The sequence below is a fragment of the Solea solea genome, chromosome 14, assembly GCF_958295425.1.
Source record: "Solea solea chromosome 14, fSolSol10.1, whole genome shotgun sequence".
Lineage (NCBI taxonomy): Eukaryota > Metazoa > Chordata > Actinopteri > Pleuronectiformes > Soleidae > Solea > Solea solea.
In genome coordinates this window covers 16,232,695-16,256,839 of record NC_081147.1, presented here as the reverse complement: position 1 = coordinate 16,256,839, position 24,145 = coordinate 16,232,695, and the positions used below count along the sequence as shown (strand labels likewise).

General features: G+C 43.3%; 2 protein-coding genes across 6 annotated transcripts in view; both read right to left on the bottom strand.

Moving 5' to 3' along the window:
- The window catches only part of LOC131472239 (Kv channel-interacting protein 1-like), a 30,891-nt gene extending 23,672 nt beyond the window's left edge, over window positions 1-7,219 (bottom strand). The window contains exon 1 of the mRNA XM_058649196.1: window positions 7,092-7,219. Coding sequence (XP_058505179.1) covers window positions 7,092-7,179 — 88 coding nt within the window. The 5' untranslated portion in view covers window positions 7,180-7,219. The remainder of the gene's footprint in view (window positions 1-7,091) is intronic.
- A 5,516-nt stretch (window positions 7,220-12,735) lies between these two features.
- LOC131472401 (trichohyalin-like) lies at window positions 12,736-24,120 on the bottom strand. 5 transcript variants are annotated; one of them, XM_058649530.1, is made up of 19 exons: window positions 23,726-24,120; window positions 23,081-23,196; window positions 22,479-22,685; window positions 22,044-22,107; window positions 20,926-21,789; window positions 20,261-20,695; window positions 18,907-20,175; window positions 18,729-18,818; window positions 18,318-18,464; window positions 18,048-18,164; window positions 17,595-17,717; window positions 17,445-17,501; window positions 16,766-17,287; window positions 16,387-16,623; window positions 15,625-16,288; window positions 14,924-15,054; window positions 14,779-14,832; window positions 14,522-14,685; window positions 12,736-13,893 (listed from the first exon to the last, which is right to left on the bottom strand). In XM_058649530.1, exons 3-18 carry the CDS (start codon window positions 22,637-22,639, stop codon window positions 14,557-14,559), a joined length of 5,064 nt encoding a protein of 1,687 aa, XP_058505513.1. In that variant the 5' UTR covers window positions 22,640-22,685; window positions 23,081-23,196; window positions 23,726-24,120; the 3' UTR covers window positions 12,736-13,893; window positions 14,522-14,556. The 5 variants fall into 5 exon arrangements, with proteins under 5 accessions (XP_058505513.1, XP_058505516.1, XP_058505518.1 ...); XM_058649533.1 differs by having other exon boundaries at window positions 23,747-24,120; XM_058649535.1 differs by having other exon boundaries at window positions 18,729-18,815; window positions 23,726-24,119.
- Between the last annotated feature and the right edge of the window lie 25 nt (window positions 24,121-24,145).

The following is a 24,145-nucleotide window of genomic DNA, read 5'->3' as shown; positions in this document are numbered from 1 at the left end:
AGAGCGGAGGATACAATCCTGATAGACACGAGCACGAGGAGTAACACCACGGAGCTCAGCCATCTGTCGCGGCTGCAAAGAGTCCCTCACATGTCACTGTTCCACTCTAACAAAGCCAAATATTTGTCAGATGCTCTTACGAAACAGCCGAGTCCGAGCTGTGCGACAAGGCCCGGCGACAATCAATATGCAGAGAGTAAACACAGTCGCAGTCGTTGTGCTGATACATGAGAGCATCATTTCAACCCACTTTACAATCAGCAAATGTTACGATGTTTTCATGGTTCCACGCAGACAGTCCGTGTAGAGAAGTCACTGAAAGAGCTGAAAAGAAACTGAGTTGCTCTTGAAACCATTTGGGATGAAACGTTACAAGCTTTGACTGCATGATTGGTCGTTTGCTTATTTGCTGTTTTGTTTGTTTGGATTTTACATGCGTTATTCTTTAAAGTAACTGGTAGTGGTGATTTAGGTTTATGTTTATATTTATTCATAGCTTGAAGATATTTCATGTTTGGCAGATTGGGTGAGTTTTTGGTTTGGTTTTGTGGTTAAACACGTGGGTCCTTGTGTTGTGTATACAGTCATCAAATACATGTAAACAAAATCTGAGTGAAAAATGTGCTTTCTCGGCTTAAAACAAACAAAAAACAAACTGTGGTAACAATATCTACAAGGCCTCGTGGTAGAGATTAAGCCACAAAGATTGATACTAGGACCCTGCAGTTCCCCTCAGCTCAGCGATGGAGCAGATGGAGCTGATGTTCTGACTGATAAACCCACTGATGTACCCACAGAAATCAGAGCTTAAAGTTTAAAAACAGTGGACTGACGTCCAGCAGATGATCAGAAACACGACTCCTAATAACAGAGACAACCCTCGGATCCCAGTAAAACTGCTGTTTGTAGCACATCACATGATTTACTGTACCGCGATTAGTTATAAAACTATTATGTATAGGTTTGTAGACATACAGTATGTAGTATTTTTTTTTTCACATAATTTCTTTACATAATGATTTTTTCTTTACACCGTGTAACATCAGATCTCATGACAATTCAATTACAATGACAGTAAGGACATCTGAACACTCCTCAGGGAGTGAAGTTCTTCTCCCACACTCCTCAAGTTGTATTTTTGTTATTCTGTATTATTCTATGTAAGTTTGTAAAAACACACGTTTGGGAAACAGAGAATCTCATCACAAACTAAGAAACTAAACCGCTCGTGTTCGTTCACCACATTAGGACAGACTCTCAGCAGTTGGGGACACTGCAACTCAAACAAGACCAGCGGCGGTTCAGTGGAGCCTATGTTTTATTTAAAGGTGTAGAATTATATGTTGGTAAATCTCTGCTGTCTCGAGCCTTCGCTCTAAGGGCAATCTACTTCCTGTGACTCAGTGCATCTCCTGGAGAGATTCACCTCTGTATAGCACCCACACACACACACACACACACACACACACACACTGCATGTCACGCATATGAAGATGTGAAAAACACATCTTCATATGTCTTTTACAAAACAAAAATGATAATGCAATCATTCTATTATTGTTTCCTTCTATATTAAATGTTGCCCCCGGGACGAGTAGCTGTTGCCAATGCTTAGTGAGGTCCTAATAAAATAATTAAACTAAACACACAAGAGTGTTGCTTCCTCAAAAAGAAAAAAAAAAAGCAAATTGCAATTTACCTTTCTGTTAGCTGGAACGGTTAACTGCAGGTTTAACTGTACCTAAAATACCCCGGTGGTTTGTGTGAACTGAATACAAACAACTCTATTGACTCTCCTCCTCTGTGTTTCCCTTTTCTCCCTCCTCAGCAGATGAAAGTGATGGAGGTGCTAATGGTATGCAGCTTAGGGATTGATTATAGTGCTGTGAGGGAGGGACGGTTGTGTGTGTGTGTGTGTGTGTAACAGTGTTATTATTATGCATTATATTTGGCATGCGCCGCGTCCCCCAGCGGGCACATGAAAACTGATATGACAGCATTTTGGAGCTAAGCAGCAGCAGCACACCCACAGGTGTAGTACACCAGGACTTTAATATCCTCATCAAAGACACATGCAGGCATGCACTCGTGCGCGTTCTACTTTTTTTTTCCTCCTCTCTGTTGTCTTTTACTCATCTGTTATTCTTTCCCTCCCTCTTATCTCCACATACAAAGGTGCAGGCAACTCAAAGAGGAGGAGGAGGAGGAGGAGGAGGAGGAGGATGGGGGTGGGGTCATGAAGTGAATATCTGATAAAAGGACAAAAAAAAGGAGCTGCTGAATATTTCAGTGAAGCATTTATGAGGAACGCCCCAAAGTTTGAGAGTCCGCCATCAGCCATGAGAGGGACAGCTCCTTCATTAGCAAAGCACTTTGAGACTCTGAACATTTAAAGCTCCATTTGCTCAAGACTCCAGGTCCGTCACTCGGTTACAGAGAGGGTTAGAAATAAGAAGGAGACCTCTGACGCCCCCTACTGTGCAGTCTCGAAAACACTAGTGGGAGGAATAGAGGTACAAATACCTAATAAGATTTATAGTCAAGAATCAATACACTGAAATATCACATCTTAAATCATAATGAATAAAAAATGTGGAATGTTGGAGTCACAACATTCAGAACGACACGTTTATTTCTCTTCGCCTGTTTTGTGGCGTAGCTTTTCTATTTGTGGCAGGAAACAGTTAGGAAAGAGAGAATAGAAGGTTGAATAACAGCGCATGTTCCGCCAAATCCCAACAGAGGAGTTCTGTGAAAATGACGAGTCAGCACATTTAAAAGTTATTTGTGTCATGTTCTGTTCCTGGAGGAAAGAGTTCACAGAATGGCTAAAGAGATTTAAGAATAAGAATAAGAATATCTTTGGAGACATTTATAATATTGCTGCATTAACTGGAGTGAGGTGGATTCAGACTCTGGTACCTGCAGGCTTTCTTTCTGAAACCGCAGTTTTGCTGTGGATTTCCAGGTTTACTTATAGGTATTTTGTCACCTGTGCCCAGAATCCCCACAGAGAGTCTAGTTCTGCATCCAGGCTGATTGAATGAGTGTAGCAGTGGGAGGCACCAGAAGGCAGGCTGCACCGAGAGGATAAGTGAAATTATGCAGACGCTTTACAACTTGGCACGGCCTGACAGGACGTTTCTGGGGTTTTTTAGAGATGACAGCAGGCCGAGGAGAGGTTTTGGAGTTATTGCAATGCAGGAAGTGACTGACAGTAAGAGATTAACTAAGAGGAAGTGTGAAATAAATGTGAGAGATTTGGTCTAATCAGCTTTCAGCTGGAACGAGTGAGCAGAGAGCGGCGGCCTGCGAGCTCCAGGTTGAGATTTCTGTCAAATAGATTTAGCCAAAGAAAGCATTCTGTGAAAGAATTCTGCTTTTCAATACATATTTAGTACAATAGATTAACACTGGCTGAAATCAAAGACTTTGACATTGACATTTTTAGATATTCTTGAATTATCTAAAACTGACATATTTAACCCCAAATACCCCTTTATTTGGGGTAAAAATTAACAATAGAAGAAAATACACTTTCCAAGTGTTTTACATCCACACACCTTTACTAATACTTTGGAAAAGAACAGCAAACACAGGAACAGCATTTTACACTATTCCTGAGTCCTGATTCTATATCTATATTGATATTTTTTTACTTCAGGTTTAGAAGAAAAAACTATTCTGTGTACTATACAGGAAAAAGTCAGAATGAGGTACAAATGCTTCATTTCTGTGAGCGTGTTTGATTATTAAGAGGAAAGAGTGACTGCTTGCACATTTGATGGGATTTGTGGTAACCTGTATTTTTTCAGTAGTGCCAGCAGAGGTCAATGCTGCTCTGAGAGTCGTTCTCCACTCAACTAAATCCTTTGAGAAAAGCTCTTTTTGCCTTAGCTCAGGATTTTCCCCTCCATCAGCAGAGCAGGACCTGGAGTTAAACTAGCTGCTCCTTCGGAAGTGGGAGCAAATGTATTCTTAAATACCAAATGTCAAAGGTCATCTGAAATAGTCTGTAATTACAGGAGAGCAAAGCAAAAGGCAGCCAGTGCTGCGCCTGCCTTCATACCATACATATCATATAGAAGAGGAAGATTTTGTTATTCTGCCATGGAGACACTTCATAGACATTATTACAACTACATTGAATATAATTATTACATTCAATTTTGGTATTAAAACTACTGTACGTTAATTGTGTGCAGAAGTTCATTCTTCATGCTGCAACATTAGGGTTTTTACATACAGCTGTTAAAGGTTGTCAGTCAGTCAGTCATCATCTACCGCTTTATCCTCTGCCAGAGGGTCGCGGGGGGTGCTGTGCCAATCTCAGCTACATCGGGCGATAGGCGGGGTACACCCTGGACAGTTCGCCAGTCCATCGCAGGGCCACACACAGATAGAGACAAACAACCATTCACTCTCACACTCACTCCTATGGTCAATTTGGAGTGTCCAATTTACCTAATCCACACATTGCATGTTTTTGGACTGTGGGAGGAAGCCGGAGAACCTGGAGAGAACCCACGCACACACGGGGAGAACATGCAAACTCCATGCAGAAAGGCCCTTGTTCCAACCGGGGCTCGAACCCGGGTCTTCTCGCTGCAAGGCGAGAGTGCTAATCACTACACCACCGTGTGGCCCCTGTTAAAGGTTGTACTAGGTTTTAAATCAAGCAAGTATTTCCTACGTAATAGTTTAATGTTGTCCTGTGTAAAATGTGTTTCAGGATTTTAGCCTCTCTGTTTTACCCCTACATTCACCCACCAAAGATTGATTGCATATCATTGTATTATATTTACTTTGGATGTAGGAAAACTATTCATTTTTCATCGGGGGAGGTCACAGTGAAGGCAATATCATGTATGGTTTTAATAGAGTTTAATGGGAATTCCATATTTTTTTTCAATTTCTTTGTCATTCTTTAAACAACGCATTAATAAAACAAGAGGGCTCTAGCACAGGTCAAGAAAGAGAGACTTAAAACCCACCTGCTAGAATAATTACCTTATTTTTATACAGACTAAAGGCTGCAAATGTCATGACATATAATGTAAACTAATGATGCTCCTCATACTTATATAATTAGCTGCTAAACCCCCTGGTGGTGCGTAACATTTGCTTTGGTCCAGGTTGCTGGTACTGGTGTAACATCTAGTGGCAGTGAATGTCACATGTGTTACCCTCAAGCACGTCCTGAGTCACTAAACAGGCCCACACGCACACTTCTCACTTTCATAGACAAAGTGATGATGCCGCACGTCCGCCACCTGACCTTCTTCAGAAACGCTTCACATGCAGATAAGAAATATCGTTAAGTAATATTAGAAAACCCATGTTAGATTAGACTTCCTTTACATTCTCGAACTGTCAGCTTTAAGTAGAAATACAATATTCTATCACATGACACTCAATGACAAGCAGATCGCTAACACAACATCTATTAAACTAAAAAACTGACCTTTAAAGAGTTGGAATGTGTATGTTATGTTTTTATTTTTTTAAGTTCTGTGTGTGTTTTTTCCTTTTAGGATTAGGCATTAACTGGTTTTGGTTAAGTTTAGGGATAACGCTTTGTTTAGCGGTAGTCACTGCAGTGTCCTACGAAGCACAGCTGCAAACACGCGTGTGCATGCGTGTGGACTAGACGTCTGATATTTTGCAGACCCAATGGTCTTGTTCCTGTGTAAATGTGTCTCACGTGTGTTCCATGTGTGTTACTGTATTTGTTACCTCTTAAGAGCCTTTTCTGGCACAAACACTGACCGTGTCCGGTCCAGTAGACCTCACGGAGACCAAAACCTGACTACAAGAGCCAAATGTGTTCTGATTTAAAGTGTAATTTGCTCTGTGTGTGTTGGGTGTTGCCGCGCTGCCACATAAGGGCTCAGGTGTATAAAAAAAGGCAGCATTGTCACAGTTGTTGTTTGGTGTTTGATACCTCTATAGCTTTGTGTGTGTGAGACTTAGCTTCTTTAACACTGACCGAGACCTGACTGCTGTTGGAGGGGATGCCCTCGAGGGCACGTCAGTCTACCCACTGTGACTGAATGCAAACACTTTTGTTCTGTGGGTGTGTTTGTGCACAAGAGTATGTCTTTGTGCGATGACTGTATGAGTGACTGGTGTCTTTGATGTTTCCAAAGCCTCCAGCCAAAAATGTCAACTGGCTTAAAGAGCATTATACTGTGTGTATGTGTGTGTATGTGTGTGTGTGTGTGTGTGTGTGTGTGTGCCTCCTAGCAGCTGCAGTGCTGCATACAGTAACTGAAGCATGCTTTTATGTATATTTCCCTGCACTGCTCCCCTGCTTCAGCAAAAAAAAACACACACACACACACACACACACACAAGCACAAGATTTAAAGGAAAGTCTTGTACAGCATTCTTAGCGAGGACACTCACAGGCATAATGCAGTCACTTGCCCCTTACCCTAACCTCCATGCTCACAACTGCATGCCTATCCCTAACCTTTAACCTTTAACCTTACCCTAACATTAACCCAACATTAGGGGTTAACCTAACATTAACCCCTAAAAAGCCCCTACAGGTTGTGAGAACCTACTAAAATGTCCTTAAAAGATATGTTTGAATAAAAAGTTGTCATCACAGCCTCGTATAGACAAGTACATGCAAACACACACACACACTAAAGCACAAATAAAGAATCACAACAGTAAAACCCTCCCCTTGCTCTCAGCGTCATGTATATAAAGCTCCCTTTCCCCATGGCCACACCGACACGTTATATTACTTACATTAATCACAAGTGTACGTGCGGCACACACACACACACGCGCGCGCAAAACTGCTCTATATCAACTTTATCTCTCCTCTTTATTAGCCTCTTACTTCTACCTCGTCTCTGTCTCCTTCTGTTTCTCTGGAGAACATGCACGCCCAACAGAACGAGGTCAACCGCAGAGACGCCAAACGGTTGTACAGGATGAAGATTAAGCGTGAGGTAAACTGGACCTTCACTTGTGCTTTTGTGGCACTTTAATGTTAATTTGGCCTTGTCTGCTGCACGACAGTTATTTACAAACTGTGCCTGAGTTCATGAAAGACATTAGAGACAGTCACGTACCTTTAATGAGAGTCCCCGTGAGCAGTCTGTGCAGGGAAACGACAAACTTGACAAGTCCTTGTTTGCAGCGTTTGACACAGCCTGACATCCTGACGGCGACCCACGACACAGCAGGATTCCAGGACAATATCAGCCCCCAGGAGCTGTAGCGGCACTCTTAGAGGAAAGTGGCAATCAATAAAACTTCTTCTGGGAGAGCGTATGAAGTGGAGGAGAGTCCTCTCTACTCTCTGTGTCGCCCCTTGTCCTGCAGAGCTGAAGGGAGAAAAAAGAAGAAGAAAAGAAACAGTGATCTCCCTCTATAACCCTGCTTTCCCTCCCCCACTACTCCTCTGCCTTCTCCATCCCATCCCTGTGTATGTCCAAATGAGTGTCTGCTTGAGAGAGAAAGAGAAAGAGAGAGTGAGAGAGAAAGTGAGTTAAAGAAATAAACTCAGTGTCCAAGTAAGACCTTTACAGCGGGCTAAAGATGTGCTTGCAATCCAAGTTCTCAGGGAACTTCCTTCCGGTCTGCAGTCAACCTCTGGGGTTTGTGGCAATGAAGGAATCTCACAAACTCCACTTGGCTTTCTCTCACCTCACCTCTTCCTCCTCCTCCTCCTCCTTCTTCTTCTTTTCTTCCCTCCTGTTTATCAAATTGAAATCCCCTCTTTAGTGGGGAAGCGGTAATCTACTTTCAGAACCAGTAACAATGGACAGCTCCACACTGTGTTCCTCCTGTGTCTCTCTGCAAGCAAACGCTCACACACTAACACACACACACACACACACCTACGAACATCCTCCTCCTTCAACCCCTCCCACAGCCTTCACAGCACATGAGAGGCTCCCCGTCAGCTGATAGAACCAGCTGTAGGACTGTTGATGACGTTCCACTCAGCAGTGCCGTTTTATTTGAAACGAGAGGAACGACATTACAAATACATCACTGGTCTGTGCCGACACTTTTAAAGAGAGATACATGTCCTCATTTTGTATCGCAGAGAGTAAGTGGGATGAGCGTTATATATAAGAGATAAAGTTTACTGACTGGTATGTAACTGTGCAGTAACACAGTTTTCTGTCCTCCTTGTTTTCCTTTTCCTTCAGGTTTTCTTTCAATTTTTCAGTTAAGCACAATTGCAGGTAAAATAAGTACTGGTAAAAAAAGAGAAAGAACGATTGATGACATTTTAAATGTATCTATAAATAGGGTCTTAAGAGTCACTGATAAGTAGTGAAATTTATATAAAAAAGTATATGAAAGTTAAAGTTATAGCTATATAGACATTAATGCTACAATGCAAAAATATCAGTCACAAGTAAAAAGTCATGTTTTCAAAAGTAAAAGTGGAAAATAGACATAAACAATATACATATATGCATTATATACAAGAAATATTTTAGCATTGCTGATACATTAGCACATAAAAAGCATTTTTATTGAATGTAGTGACCTAGGGCGACGGTGTAAGGCTGTAGTGTAAGCTGCAGCTATGAGAGCATCATATAAATACAGAGCATTTACTGATGTTTCCATAATATGCTGTGTTGTGCTCGTCTAAAAATACCAGTTTAACTATAGCTGCAAGAAATACAATGAAAAATGTACAATGTTCTACTTTATAATGTAGATGTTCTCTCAAAGTGAATAAAAACTGTACTTCTGCACAATAATGAAATCAAAGTTTTATACGTTTGTTGGTAATCTCGGGAATCTCCACTATGCTGAGTAATTTTTTTATGATGGTCAAAAGTAAAGGTCACCTGCTGCTGACCTTTACCAAATCCATGATCCACTCTGCTTTACATAGTCCTATCATCGTCATCATCATCATCATGAAACTAGCACATCACTCCAGAGAGATGACAAGACTAAAAGAGAGAAGGAAAGATTGGAAAAGAAAGCAGAGCATGGGAAAGAGAAGAAAGGGATGAGATAATCTTATAATGTCCTTCTGGGCTATATTTAGTCCTGAATCATATATGGCTACTGGGCTGAAGGCTATGATGCAAAATTCTGAAAAACAGCAATAAAAGGCAAAGTTAAAGGGAGGAGGAGGGGGGGGAAATGGATATAAACAGACACTATATGGGGTTGAAAGAGAGAGAGGCAAGCAATGAAACAATAAAAATGCAAATGGAGGCATAAAAAGAAGAAGAAATAGAGAGAAGTGACGGAGGAGAAGGAGTTTGAGCTGGGGAGTCTGCCAGGAGGAGGAGGAGGTCTTTGCTGGAGGAGCTATGTTAAACTCTATGTCCCGTACAATGTCGTGCTGGAAGGTTCAGCAGGATCAAAACATTCCCATTGACTCTGTGTGAAAGTGAGATGAACAACACGTTAAAAAAAGAAAGGAAAGAACAAAAAAAGAAGATGGAACAAAAAATCAAATGGCCGAGAGGAGAATAAGAAGGGAAGGGGGTCATTTTCTGAGGCAACACCACTGTTTTGGCTATTAAACATGAAGGAGATTATTGTGTGGGGGAATTTTACATAAACACGCTCCTCTATTACTGCCCCTCATGTTCATGATTAATGAGATTGCGGTTGCCTTTGCGCACAGACCCAGGACCCAGGGATGTAAAAGCAGCTAATTGCACTTCTTTTCTCAGTCCGCTTTGTTTGATGTTTGTTTCTACATCAAGTTGCTGGACGTGAAGAGCGACGAAGATGTGGAGAGAATTGATAGGGAACAAAAGAGGACGAGTGAAAAACAAGGAGAGCTAAGGGGGAAGATAGTGTTTCATGATGCACGGAGGCAATAAAGCAGACTGAACTGAACTGAAAAAAAGAGGGGGGGGGGGGGCAAACTAAAAAGGCTGCAAAAAAAAGAGAATAAGACGGTGATGTAAAGGGGGAGAGAAGGGTAAAGATAAAAGGGTAAAATGGAGAAATGAGAAGAAACAGAGGAATAAAGAAACGGTGCAAACAAGGTTTTCAGGAGAGAGAGAAAACACTGAGACTGGCCTGAAGTAAGAAGGTGGGAAATGATATAAAAATCCTGACAAAAGAGGAAGGGATGAGTTATAGTGGAGAGAGTGTGAGGGAGGTGAGAGGGAGAAGAGGGAGGGAGGGAGGTGGTTGAGATAGGGAGAAAAATGAGCGAGACAAAAAGAGAGGAGATTGCTTTGAATGCTGTAGATCTGTCGGAATTGAATCACAGGCAGTCAGCTGTGAGCTGTGATAGCGCTTCGCCTCTAAATATAACAGGCTCTGAGATGGACTGATACGACCACAACAACAGACACGGGAGAGAGACTGTGAGAGGAAATAAGCAGCTTCATAACACGCGAGGAGAACACAAGACAACAAATCCATACACATAAAGAAAGAATTACTGCTCCCCAGTGGGTGACTTTTATGCCGTGACATTTTTAGCATCCGTTTGCATAACACAAACAGTAAGCCCGCCCCCGCGACGTCCGGCAATAACACACCACAGAGACAAGTAACACAACCCTGTGTGGCACCAGCAAAACACTACAACCTTCCAGCATCAAGACCCATCTGGGCCCACACACAGCAGTGGGAGAAACCCTCTTTTAGAGCTCGCATGTGTGGGGGCGTGAGCAGCAAACGCTGGCCTGAGGTCTGGAAGTTGACTCTAAACCACCATCCCACTCGGCTACAGATGCTCAAGGTGTCAGTTGCAATGATGATGTGACAATGTCCCTTCCGGGTGAAATGAAAACCATCCTTCCTCTCCTCTTTTTACAGCACACAACTGCGTGGTGATGACATCACTGCGTGATCAGAGACAGAGGGAGATATCCCCTACAGTCCTGACACAGGGGAGAGAGTTCAAATAGTGTCTTTCAGCTGAGGATATTCACAGAAGGGTCGAGATGTGGAGCCCCGCTCTACACTCGAAGACATAATGCATTCCCTAACCCCTTACCTTAACCTTAACCATCACAACTAAATGTCTAACCCTAACATAAACCCAATTGTAACCCCAATCCTAACCTAACCACTGTTCAAAAATCTTAGCCCTAAATTGATAGTCCTCATGAGGACTACGTGGTCCTGCCACGGTCAGTGTTTATGCCAGAAAAGGGTTCTAAAGAGGTAACAAACACACTTTGCCGTGTTACTTTTCCTTCTTCCCTCGCCTCATCGCTCTCTGCCTCCTGTGTTGGCCAACATGCAAAGTGTCGCAGCTGAGCTTGGCATCATTAGCATCCAGCGCAGAAAATTAATTAACACAGAGGTCATTAACTCGTGTAAACAAGACGTTAAGCACACATTACTGTGCTGGGACCTGTGCATTATGAACGTGTGTGTGTGTGTGTGTGTGTGTGTGTGTTAATAATGAAGCCGAGTCTCCCTGGAGAGTGTAATCAGAGTCATGTAGGTCCAGCTGAAGGGCCAGTTGCATAAAAGCAGCTGCACTCCAGTTGTGTCAAAGCTTCTTTAATCAGTGCAGCGCGGGATTACAGTTTATCGTCTACAAATTCAATCTAACCCATAGGGAGAGGTGTAAAAACGTCCAAAAGCAGCAAAGCGGGTCCTTTTCTTGAGGGAAAAGTGAAGTAATTCAGCTCTTAATGCAAATGAAACCTGTTTATTTTGACTGCAACACATAGACAGGTGGATGTGCTTGGAATGAGATGCAGTAAATATAGTATATGATCAGTGAATGAATGAAGCTGGGACCTAATTACAAAGCTCATTAATTTTCACCTCTGTCTTCTCTCTGGACAGGTCACCAGCCTGCCACAGTCTCCAGTTAACCTATAACCCCTATAATTCTATGTGTCAATGGATTGTGGCAGGGAGAGTCCAGACGGGATTCAAACCAGGAACCTTTTAGCGATGAGGCATCCATATACTGTCCCTACACTAACGTATGTCGAAGATAATCATTGTAATTAGGACGTGAGACAATGCTGCAAGTGAAGGCCCTCCATGGATTGGAAGGTATTTTGAGCAAAATGAGAAAAATGGCCAATGGACAAAAGATATATAGTCAAGAGTCAGATTTCCTCTAAACTGCTGAAGTGTATAAAGTACCATTAACTTAAAAGAGGAGGAAGGAAGGAAGGAAGGAAGGAGGAGAAGAGGATCCCTCAGGAAAAGGTCAGAAGAAGGAAGAGTAGTGATACACTTAAGACCCTGGGACACACACACACACACACACACCTGGTACATTTTCTGCTGAGCATGAGCGATGATGTTCTCAGAGGAGCTCCCAAAGCTGCAGAGCACAGCAGGTGATGATTAAGCTGCTTTTTTTTTTTGCTGCTGATGCCACGTCCTTTTCTTTCACTCGAGTTTTTTGGTTTTGTGCCTGGCTCGTATTGAATGGGGAGCAGACACTAAGATGTTTCTGGCTTCTTAAGGACAGTCTTTGTGTGCACATCAGCATCATCCCCTCTACTAAATCTCCGCTGAAAGCACCTGTCACATGAACACACACACACACACACACACACACACACAGTTAGTGGACTGTTGTACCTTCCAGAATGACTGCCATCTAGTGTTCATGGATGATAATGTTTGGATGAGTAGTTTAATTACTCTGTACCAACACAAGAAGATTAATTTATCAATTATCAAGTCTTTGGAAAACAATCTTCAAAAAAATGTTCTCTCTAATTTGAAAATGCAATGCTAAGGGTTTTTAAAGGATCTATCAACACACACACACACACACTGTACTGACAGTTAATATCATATAAACATTTATTCTATACACAGTTGTAAGCAATCAATGGGAAATCAATATCATCAATCACAGATAGAAAAATACATTTGCTGCACCACGGTCACTCCACACTCGCGCGTACAGTAAAAATAGCAGAGGACGTCACGCGCGTGCCGTGAACTTTGTATAAAAACAAGAATCAGAATGAGCGTGCAGACGTGACATGGATTAGGTATGAAAGTAGCTCATATAAACCACACGTGTGATTTCATTTTCTATACACCATTCATATATGTTTCTTATAGTATCGTCTTCAAAAAAAAATATCAGTGGCAATAGCTTTTTTTTTTATTATTATTATTATTATTATTTATTTATTTATGTAATGATGATGTGCAAATTTCAGAAATAAAATAGCATCTGTGTTTAAAGACGTCCCGTCGACCTGTGAGGTGAACGAAAGAGATAATAAGTCTTTGGACTGAATCATCTTTCGTCATATTTGGCTTCATGTGGTGAAATCGAGTCGGATGATATTGACAATGTGGAGAGTGTAGCTTGGAAAAAGACGGCAAAAGTCCCTTCAACTTGGCTGGTGAAGGTGTCTTTGAGTCCGGAGAGAGGCAGCAGTGGGGATCTTCAGTGACGCTACAGTCACATGACTCGCGATCTGTCACAGTTTTAACCCAGTGTAGAAATGTGCAGCAGGAGCAGACGCTCCTCCAGCGTGAGTGAGTGAGTGAGTGAGTGAGTGAGTGAGTGTAGGCATCACGGCAGCTTTTTGAAAATGCAGTTGAGCTCGTCTTTATAAACATTTGCATCATCAGTTTTTCAGGACTTCTTGGCCTTACACCTGCGTGTCTTAACGTTCAATCCTTTCATGAGATTAATCCAGTGGGTGGGGTTCTGAAACAGGAAGTTCTTCTAAAAAAAACAAAAAAATAAAAGGATGGAGTCACTCTACCTGCAGAATAACTGTCAGCACAGAGGCAGGAATCTAATGCTGTATTTGACATCTTCATTTAATGAGGTTCCGTGGCCGGCTCACAGGTAACAATGATGGTTGACCTGAGCCTCACATGGAGAGGACATCTGTGCCATGTGCTGGTGTCTCAGCTGAGGTGGAGGTTGGGACAGTCCCTCCGAGGGCTGCAGCTATACATGGCTGTGCACTGAAGGGCGAACACACACAGGGCAGAGAACAAAAGAGAGCGTCATTGCACGGTTATGGTCTCCGCTTCTAAAATGTGAACCTTTTACCATAAAAGGAAGATAAAACAGGGGAAACAAAGTCACATAAAACATGGACATGTTATAAAAAAGATCAATTTTGTTACCTCAGTGAAGGAGGTTATGATTTGAGCAGTTGGTTTTTGAGCATAATTAATAAAGCAATATACGAATTTCAACGACATTTTTTGGGAATGTAGTTTATAGTTAAGAGATGATTGAGGATCTTTTTTTTTCTCTTAAGATATTTTTTGGCCTTTACGTCAGGAGAGTGAAGTGTGAAAGGGGGAAGACAGATGGGCAATTTGCCCTATGGGGCGTCCTGTGGGGCATGTACTGTATTTCCTTTGCCATTGTCCTGCTCCCTCTCATCTACAGCTTACATCACGCAACGGTGAGTAAATGTTCAGGTTTCTCTTGTCAGAAATGACTCTTTAATAAGAAGCTGGATGCAGTTTCACAGACATGAAAGCACAGAACATTTACATCCAAAAACAAAACAATAACAATGTTAGCTGCAGTTCATCAGTCAGTGACAAAATAAATGTGTAAATGCAGTGCCGGTCTTACTTGTTGATCTAAACCACTGTGTGAGATGAAGAAAGTCAGTTCTGGTCAGTCCCGTCCGAGGTCCTGTACGTGACGTGGACCCTATTTGAACACAGACCGTTAGACCCCAGCGTTTGGACACCGATGTGGACGGGGACGCTCACGTCGACATTCTCCACAATACACTGTCGAAGGAGCAACAAAGAGATGCAAATCATGAAGTCACCGGGTGTCTTTTCACAGTAGTAGACGGACACACAGGACGAGGGTTGCGATACCTTGGTGCACGCCGAGCTCATGACAGATTTGTGGAAGTCACCATCGATAAACACCTGCCAGGTTTACAGAAGGAAAAGCGATTAAAACTATTTACAGAGACATGTTTCCAAAATCAGAGCTCATGTGTCAGACTGATCCTCTTACCCTGTAACCGTACACAAACGTGCTGTTACTGCAGCCCAGCTCGTCGAGCGGGGGCCTCTCCCAGCCAATCAGGAGGCTGCTCTGACCCACTGTTTTGATGACCTCGACAGAGCGCACCTCTGCTGGGGCTCCTGCAAAGGGGAATAAAGGAATTACAAGCTTATAATAATGTCTTTTCTTTGTTAATGTGGCATTTTGTTTTTTAATGCTTCTGCAAAGGGGAATAAAGGAATTACAAGCTTATAATAATGTCTTTTCTTTGTTAATGTGGCATTTTGTTTTTTAATGACGCTACACCTGTTATTCCTCAACAGCTAACAACCAAAACAAACAAAAGCAGTCACAGCGCACGGAGAACTCGCTAATGAACTCAAGCTCCTCAGTAAATGTTTATCATAATGTACCGCTCTGTGTTATGCGAGCAATAAAAACGTCACAGTTCCGTTACAGGAGACATGAATCGAGAACATCCCACATCAAGCTGAGGTGTAATTGCATTGCAGCAGCACGCAAACAAAAACTAATCTTCTACAACGCTAAATTAGAATATTATGCAGAGGACTGTGTTGCACACAGTGGCAGCAGAATATGTTTATTTCTGCAAAATGATGAAAGACATTCAAACTTTTGTTTTTATTAAAAAAATAAAATAAAAAAAATCTGCCTGGGTATTTCTATTTTAGTATAAAACTTAATATTACCCAGTCTTAGGCTTGTTGACTTGGTCTTTTCTTGAGCAGCAGACTTGTGGGATCTCTCAGGAGAGTGAGTCGAGGACGCAGTGAACAAAAATCCCTCGTAAGCAGAGGCAGCACCATTACAACCATTCAATTTGGGGGCAGTGGATTTTCCAGGGGCAGTCGTGTCTGAGGCAGTGGTTTTCGGATTGCTGTCAAAACACTTGAAGTCATTCGAGTCAAAGGCATTGGTCCTCAGAGTTGACGGAGGCGGAGCTGTGTGCATTGTATCAGATATGTTAGAGATAGCAGCGACTGTCGTCGTCATTTCCGGGGATGTCGCCCTGTTAGCACCACTGTTTGAGGCTGATTCGTCAGAGGAGGTAGAAAGAGCAGGTGTTGACGTTGTACGTTTGTCTGCTTTGAAATGGTTGTAAGTAAAGCTGTTGGGGCTAAATGCAGCGTTAGCAGACCTGGACACAACTGCATTAAAAAGTGTTGCGGCTGGTTTAGTTGTTACTACAGGACGGTGCATAGCTCGGCTTGAAGCAGCGGCGGCGTGGAGGGAGTTGGTTCGGGGTTTGTTGAAACTTTGCTTGTTTGTCTGAGATGACAGGTTCAGGTCAGCAGCGGATGAAACAGACAGACTTTTTCTGGGCTCCTGTCGTCTTCCTCTGCTTACAGGGACCTTTTGAAGGTGGGGGAAAAAAACCTTTATTAGAGATGCTGACACAGCACTTTCAAGCAACACGTCTGTCTACATCTAAGATGTTTAATTCAGTATACCTGGAAGCTGCCCATCAGAGTCTTCTGCAGCTGCTCATGCAGGTTCATGATCTTCTCGGGGCTGCTCAGCCTCCTGTTCAGACTGACACGTGTGATGGTGCAGGGACGAGTGGGACTCACTAAGGATCCAGATGAGCTGATCAAATCTGGGGACTTTCCTTTCAATGAATCCGGATGAAATCCTGAAAACTCTGACCCTCTGGTTGATGGGACTGGTCCACTGGCAGATGGAAAAAGCTGTGATGGGATTGATAAATAAATGACCTTTTGATCAATGTTTATGTTCTCCTGAAAAATTATGAGTGAAATTAACTGCCAAAGAAATGATCAGAGATATATTTAAACTGTGTGATTACGTGAATGCAAATGTGTTTGTTACCTGTGCAGTGTTGGTGATCAAACTCTCTTTAGCTGCTGAAAACACAGCTTTGGCTTCACTGTCTTGCACTAGTGTGTTTGGCGCAGTCGAGTTGGCATCTCTCTGCAGTGTCCCTGCTGCCGCAGGTCTGACTTCACTCCTGCAGTCTTGTAGATTTGTTGAAGGCTCCGTCACGGATATAGAAGCACGCGTCTCACTCTTTAAGTCTCTGCCCTTGAGTTCAGATTTAGGTGAGAACCCATTTTGGCATTTTGGCTCATTTGCGGATGTGAATCCGGTAGCTTCGTCGGGAAATTCTGTGATAACTTTTGGTGTAAACCCCGCAGTGTAATCCCCGGTTCTTCCGAAGCTCCCTGGTGTGAATGCCACAGTGTAGTCCTGCAGAGCGGCGTCCTCGAGCAGCTGCTCAACTCGCTGTCTGAGTGTGAAGTCGATGCACCCTCGTCTGTGCGCAGCTTTCATCATCTGACCTAAGAGGCTGTTCCTCTCCTGACACTTCACCACCAGACACGACAGCTTGGCCTGTTAGTAAACCAAACGTGCTTGTGTTTCAAAATCAGCTGACAAGAGAAGCCCGACAGAAGCGCTGATGTATGAAGTCACACTGGAGTCAATAAAAATGTCAAACAGCATCAAACAATGAAGGAATGAATCTCTCTCTCTCTCTCTCTCGCCTCACCTTTAAAGGAGCTACATCCAGATCTGTCTGGCTCCTCTTTTTCAGGAGTGCATCGTACTACAAACAAAACATGGAAGAGATTTTTAAAAACACATGACTAACTGTTTAGAGTATAATATTGTAATAGAGAAGAGATGACCGGTCACAAACCTTAGCTCTGATGTCATTGTAGCGTGTCCGCACAGACATGAGAGCAGCACTCAGGTCATCCTTACAAACCTGCCCTCGTTTTAAAGCGATGTACTCGTGGTTCAACTCGTCAAGAGCCACAGTCTGTGGGTTTATACACACAGACACACACACACCAACACAGTCTATGATGAAACTGTCTCATGACATCACTGCATCTAATTTTCATGCAGATGCATCGATCGTTTTGTTTTTTTAAAGAGTCAAATCTAAACCTGAACAAGTTTCATTTTACTTTTAATGGACTTAAACATTTCATGGTTAAAGCTCATAAGTTGAACCTGATGATGAAACTTCTTTTTGTAAAATAAAATATTCTCATTTTACAACTTCCGTGCAGGTTCCATCCAATAATGAAGTTCGACTTCTTTTCACTTGCACATTAGAAACCGAAAAGGAGGACGGTGTTCTCACCTTAGCTTTGAGCAGAGCTGTGAGGATGTTGTACTCTTCCTCTGTTTGTTTCTTCAGAGACAAAGCCTCACTTTTCTCCCTCACCAGGTTTGTCACTTTGCTCTGCAGCTCCGTCACCTGTGTGTTTAAGTCATGTGTTCATAAGACTCCGACACTAGACCCAATATGGCCAATTAATGGATGTACATTAAATCTAACGTGGACAACAGCTGAACAAGTAGTTGATAGAAAATAATGTTGATGCTTTTTCATGTACATCTGGGTAAATACCTGTCCACTGAGGCACTCGTTGTCCCTTCTGGTTTCTTCCATCTCATAGGCCACACTTGCCAGTCTCATCCCCTTCTCAGCTGCTGTCCTCTCAGCCTCTTCCCTCCTGATCTCCAGCTGACACAGTTCACTGTGTAACCTCTTTGTCTGTAAAATAATAAAAAACATCCTCACATACTGAATGGACTAATTATTGCTGTGACTGTCTTCATTTGTAAATCTACCACACTCGAGGCTCCGCATGGTGAAATCACATTAAAGATGCTGTGTAATTTCACCGTCTCATATTGCAATCAACAATTATGCAGTTAAAAATAAAGTGTCGCCTTAATATCTGCTCCCGCAGAGAGTCTGAATCTTCCTCTCTGTCGCAAATAAGGAGGATAAAAAGGGGGAAAGGTGCAAACTCACTTCTGTGTGGCTTTTGTCCAGTTCCTCTTGTGACCTCTTCAGTTGTTCACCCAAAGCTTCGATCTCCCTCAGCAAATCACTTTCCTCCTGCTCTCCATCAAAACCATGACATGTCAATTCACATGAAGATACATGGTGCTGCATCAGAAACTGCTAAAATACACACAAGCGTGAATACCTGTGCAGAGTTTTCTTTGTAGTGACATCTTTGCACATCTCCTGTCCAGACCAGTGTCTCTGCCGTCTTTGTCGTGTCACCACTGATAAGAGACTGATTCCACGCATTCTGCCTCTGATTCCTCTCATCCGCCTGCATTTGGCTGGAGAGAGCTGATTGGAGGCCGTTTCTTTCCTCTCTTAGACCCTGAATCGCAAGCATTATTTGCCTTTCCTCTACTTTCAAACAGGTGATTGAATGCTCAGCTCTTTCTTTTTCATCTGTCAAGCTGCTAACTGACATCATCAGCGCGTCGCGCTCGTCTTGCGAAGCGTAAGTCGATTGCCTCTGGTCTTCCTGTTCCTTGAGAGAAACGGCGAGTCCGTCTCTCTCCTGCTTCAAATTGAGCACCACTTGGGTTAAGTGATCACTCTCTGTGTGTAAACTTTGTAAGGACTGCATGATTTGATCTCTCTTTTCTTTCCCACTTGAGAGATGTTCCGTCAGTGCCTCGTTTTCTCTTCCAAGAGCACACAAAGTCTTGGTTAGCTGCGCTTTCTCCTCTCTCAGGTCACTCATGGATTTAACAAAGTTATCTCTTTTATCTCTGAGCCCGCAGACTGTTCGGTTAAGCTGTTCTCTCTCTTGTTTGAGATCAGCCAGACAATGAGAGATGCTGTCTCTCTCCTCCTTCAGTCCCCACACTGCCCGAGTTAACTGCTGTTTCTCTTCTGTTTTGGTTTGGATTGACAAAGCTACTTCTCCCTGTTGCTCTCTCAGAGAGTTTATGTTGCATACCAGGTCGCCTTGCTCGGTTCTGAGGCTCTGGATTGTCATGGTCAGGTGCTCGACTTCATCAGTCAGTGTATTAACATGCAAAGGATTCAGCGGGTTGTTCTGCAAAGGCTCACGGTCACTTTTATAACCCCCAGGTGGGTCTTCCTCCTCTTTTAGCACACTTTCCACCACACTGTCCACGTGTTCCTCTGGGATGTTCCGCTGTCCGCCGTCTTCTACCTTTTGCTGAAGGTCCATGATGGTGTTGAGATCATCCTCAGTCTTCCTGGTGAGCTCTGTGATCAAACACCCTTGCTCCTGGTTCTCCTGCTCCAGTCTGGCTCTGTCCTCCTCCAACCCAGTGGCATGTTCCCTCAGCTGTGTTTGCTCCATCTTGATCTCCTCCTCTCTGAGCTCTATGTGAGTCAGCAGCTCCTGGATCCGGTCTGCCAGAGCCCGGTTCTCCTGATTGAGGGCCTGGACAAGATCATCCTGGGCTAAACCATGGTCAGCCTGCATGAGAGAGAGAATTTTATTGGCGATTCCAGTTTTACTTTAAATTAAAAACATTTGAGAACACTGTAAAAACCCAATGTACCTTTTCTGGTGAAGACCTCCTCCCTGAAGCTTGTTCCTCCACCTGGTTCCTGAGTTGAACTTTTAGTCGAGTGTTCTCCTGAGCCACCACCTCTAGTTGTTCCTGTGTGTGCTGCAGGGCAGACTCCAGGCGGTCACATTGCTCTTGAAGGGCTTCAAGATCTTCCCCTATGCCCAAACTCTTATACGCTTCCCTCAGGGCTTCAGACTCCTCGCTGTAGTTTCCCTCCAGGTTTAAGAGCCCTTCAGGACACCTGCTCGCCACTTTAATCTCACCTATGTTCTCTCTAGTCAAGGAGAGTGACTGAAAGCTGAGGTTGTTGTTGAAGCCACAGTCTGATTGGCTCTGTACGCCCTCTGCTGACACCTGGTGGTGCTCACAAGGAGCTGCGGATGAAAGGAACTCATCGATTCCTCCACTCAAATTCACCTGAACCTGCACAGAGATTACGCGAGTTATGAACGTATGCAGGAAATGTGGTATAATTTAAATCACAAATAGAAAAAATAAAACTTTTAATATGATAAATTTAAGAATTAAGGATTTGTAAAAGGGGACGTAATGGCACGGGAATTTAAGTTGTTTTAGAAAGAATCAATATTTGTCAATAAGTTTTTTCTCTTATTTAAAACAGATTCATCAGAGCACACAAAACAATAACACACCTCTCCGGAGCTCTCCACTGAGGACAGCCCAGAACAAACAGTGGGACTGACACTGGATGAGCTCATGCCAGAACTCAGGGAGACGGGCTCATGGACTGTTGACAACTGAGCTGTTGTTTGGTGTGCCGCTTCCCCGAGGATCAGCTGGAGCTTGTCGTTCTCCTCCCTCAGCTCATCAACCTCCTCCATCAGGGAGCCCTCGGACAGCTTCAGCTGATGCACCTCCGCCTTCATCTCCTCCACTTTGCAAACCAGGACATGGTTGTTCTCCTGAGCCTCCTGGAGCTGCTCTGTCAGCCCCGTACGCTCTGTCATCCCATCCTCCACTCTCTCCAGCAGCACCCTGAGGTCCTCCTGCAGGCTCAGTATGAAACCTTGCAGCCTGGTCTCATTTGAATTCTGTTTTGTGTCACCGTCTCTCCCGCCTTCTATTTCTTTCTCTGACGTCCCCTCATCACCCTCCAGTCCTCCATTTCTTTGCATCAACACCCTTGGCTGCCATTGCTTCATCCTCTCCTCCTTGTTCTCCTCTTCTCCTTCACCCTCTCCTCTCATTGAAGTCAGCCTGTCTTGCACTTCCCAGGTTGTTACTGTCCCGGCAGTAATTCTGACCGCACGGACCGTCGCCATACCAGTGGCTGCACTCACGGTCAAGTCAAGGAGCTGCTTCTCTAAAGTGAAGATGCGGCTCTGTAGGCTCTGCTCTCGTTCCCGGGCCAGACTGAGCTTGTGTTGGAGTTGGGTTTTAAAGTTCTCAAAGTACTGGGACTGGCGACTCATCTCGTCCTCTTTGGCTTTCAGCTGCCTCTGACAGCGCTGCAGTCGCTCCCTCCACACCCGCTCCCCTCGCTCCTTCTCCTGAGTCTGAATCAGAATGAAGAGTGAAAGAGAGGAAGTCTAAGACAACATTGCTTTTTACATTGTTTCAAACCACCACAGCACAGTCTTTGTTGTTTAGCATTTAATCCCGAGTTACTCTAGTATCATAGTCTGTTAGATGTTGTTTTAAGACTTTGTGAGGTCAAACAGTTTAACAGCATCTTCTACAACCCATAGAATTAGTTAAAGAGTTTGCACGTTAGTGTCTTCTGATGCCTTCATGAAACACAAGCACTCACCATGGTCCTGACCTCCTCCCTGAGCACATGGAGTCTTTGGTCCAGCCTCTGACAGTGTTGCATGCTGGGGAGTTTTAAGGCAGAGTGTGAACCGATAGAGCAGCAGTCTTTCTAACCTCTCCAACTCTCTAAACCTAGCATCACAGCAGACAAGCTCACATTACATCACACAAATTTGCACGTTAACAATAAGCCAGAGGGGTTTTAATTACTTACTCTGATAATTGGATCTAGATTTAAACATCTGAATCCGTTAAGATTTAAATGCTAACAAGTAGCTCCACGGAAGATGTGAGTTGCAGTGCGTCGCATGCAAGTGTGCATCTCAGTCAGGTATGTGTGATACGTGATCTCGCCTTGGCCAAAAGTGAGCATATAGGGTGTGTGTGTGTGTATGAGCGTGTGTCACATGATCTCTCTTCCCCAGCCTCTCACCTGTTCCTCAGGTAGCAGTCAGACTGGACGGTTGAAACGGTTCTCTGCTCCAGGACCTTAATTCTGTTGCACAGACCCCACATGTGTGGATCAGTTCCCAAAGAGTCCACTGCCACGGTCACAAAAGTGCTTCCAGTGCCCATCGTCTCTGATGAGGCCATGTGATCCCCCGTTGGATTGTCTGTGCCCACTGGCTGAGTTTTTTACCTGTGGAACGAGAACTCAAGGTTTCAGACTTTATCAACACGGGAAGAAAAACCGTTGTACATTTTCTCTACACTTCTTTGGGGCAGACAAATACACGATATGATATAAATACAGGCATCGTATGAGATACACAAAATGCAGTCATCTATAATTCACAACTTCAACAGCTTGGTAGCAAACTGCGGAGTTTTCTCAGGTTACAGCGCCTCCTACATGTAACCGCTGGCTCTCTCTCTCTCTCTCTCTCTCTCTCTCTGCTACTGCACCTCCCACATTTCACAAATCACCAGAACCTGATGGAGAACGTGATATTTTCCTAACAAATGTGTGGTCAAATGTGCACTGAGCTGCATCAGAGCGGTCTGGCTGAAATCTGCCCCTGTCTTCATACTGACCTTTCCTAATGTCAATGATGGAAAACAAAATACAGTGTCCTTGTTCTATTTTGCCTGGAGATCTGGAGATCATGCGAGGGCTCCTTATTCAGAGTGTGGGAGTTGATGTGCTGGCTCTGATGGAGGAATGATAACAATAAAGATAAAAGGAACTCAACATAAGTGAGTCAAATCGACCAGACAGAAACAATGATAAAAAAAATTATAATATGCAGCACATAACAAACTATTCATGAGATAAAGAGATAGAAAATGTTTTAATAAGACTTGAGCTCCTCAGATATGTCGCAAAATTCAAACCTCGTTACATTTTCACAAGATCTTCTATGAAGTGCCGACTGCTAAAGCCTTGTGTTCTAAAAACAACACACCTTGACTTACTCTCAATGGCCAGTATGAAGAGGAGTTATGATTACAGCAAGAAAGGTCTGTTCTCAAGTTTGCTGGCTTACTTATTAGATTTACTTATTAGTTTGGTTAAAGTGTAACTCAGTACGGTCCAGAATCCACAAGTCATGAAGAATTCAAACTAGTATAAAAAGTGAATAGTGAAAACTTAACTCATTCAAAACAGTGAAACTAACAATACTTCACAGTAACAATTGTGTCATAGTGTAAAATTGATAAAGTTAACTAAATAATGACCTGTTTCTTGTGTTCACTGACCAGTCTCATCCTCTCGATGCAGTGACGAGCTTGCGGTGAGTTTTGCTTGTGCTTTGTGAACTTTGTTGCATTGTTTCCTTGGAGACGCCATAGACGCTGGACTTTGTCAGAATCCTCCACATCCAGTTGGCACTCAGCTTGTTCACCCCCTCACTGAGCCCCGCTCTTTCACTCCTCTCCTCCTTCTTTGTTGTGTTGACCGGTCTTTCCTTCAACTGAGGCATTGGCTCTTCTTGCTTAAATAAATCCCTTTATTCAGAGTTTTTCTCTCGGTAAATCCATGTTTGCTTCTCACAGAAGAGCTAGTGTTTTATGTTCCAGGTCCAAGAACCACTGCAGTAGATATCATTTATATACATATATATATATATATATATATATATACATATATATATATAA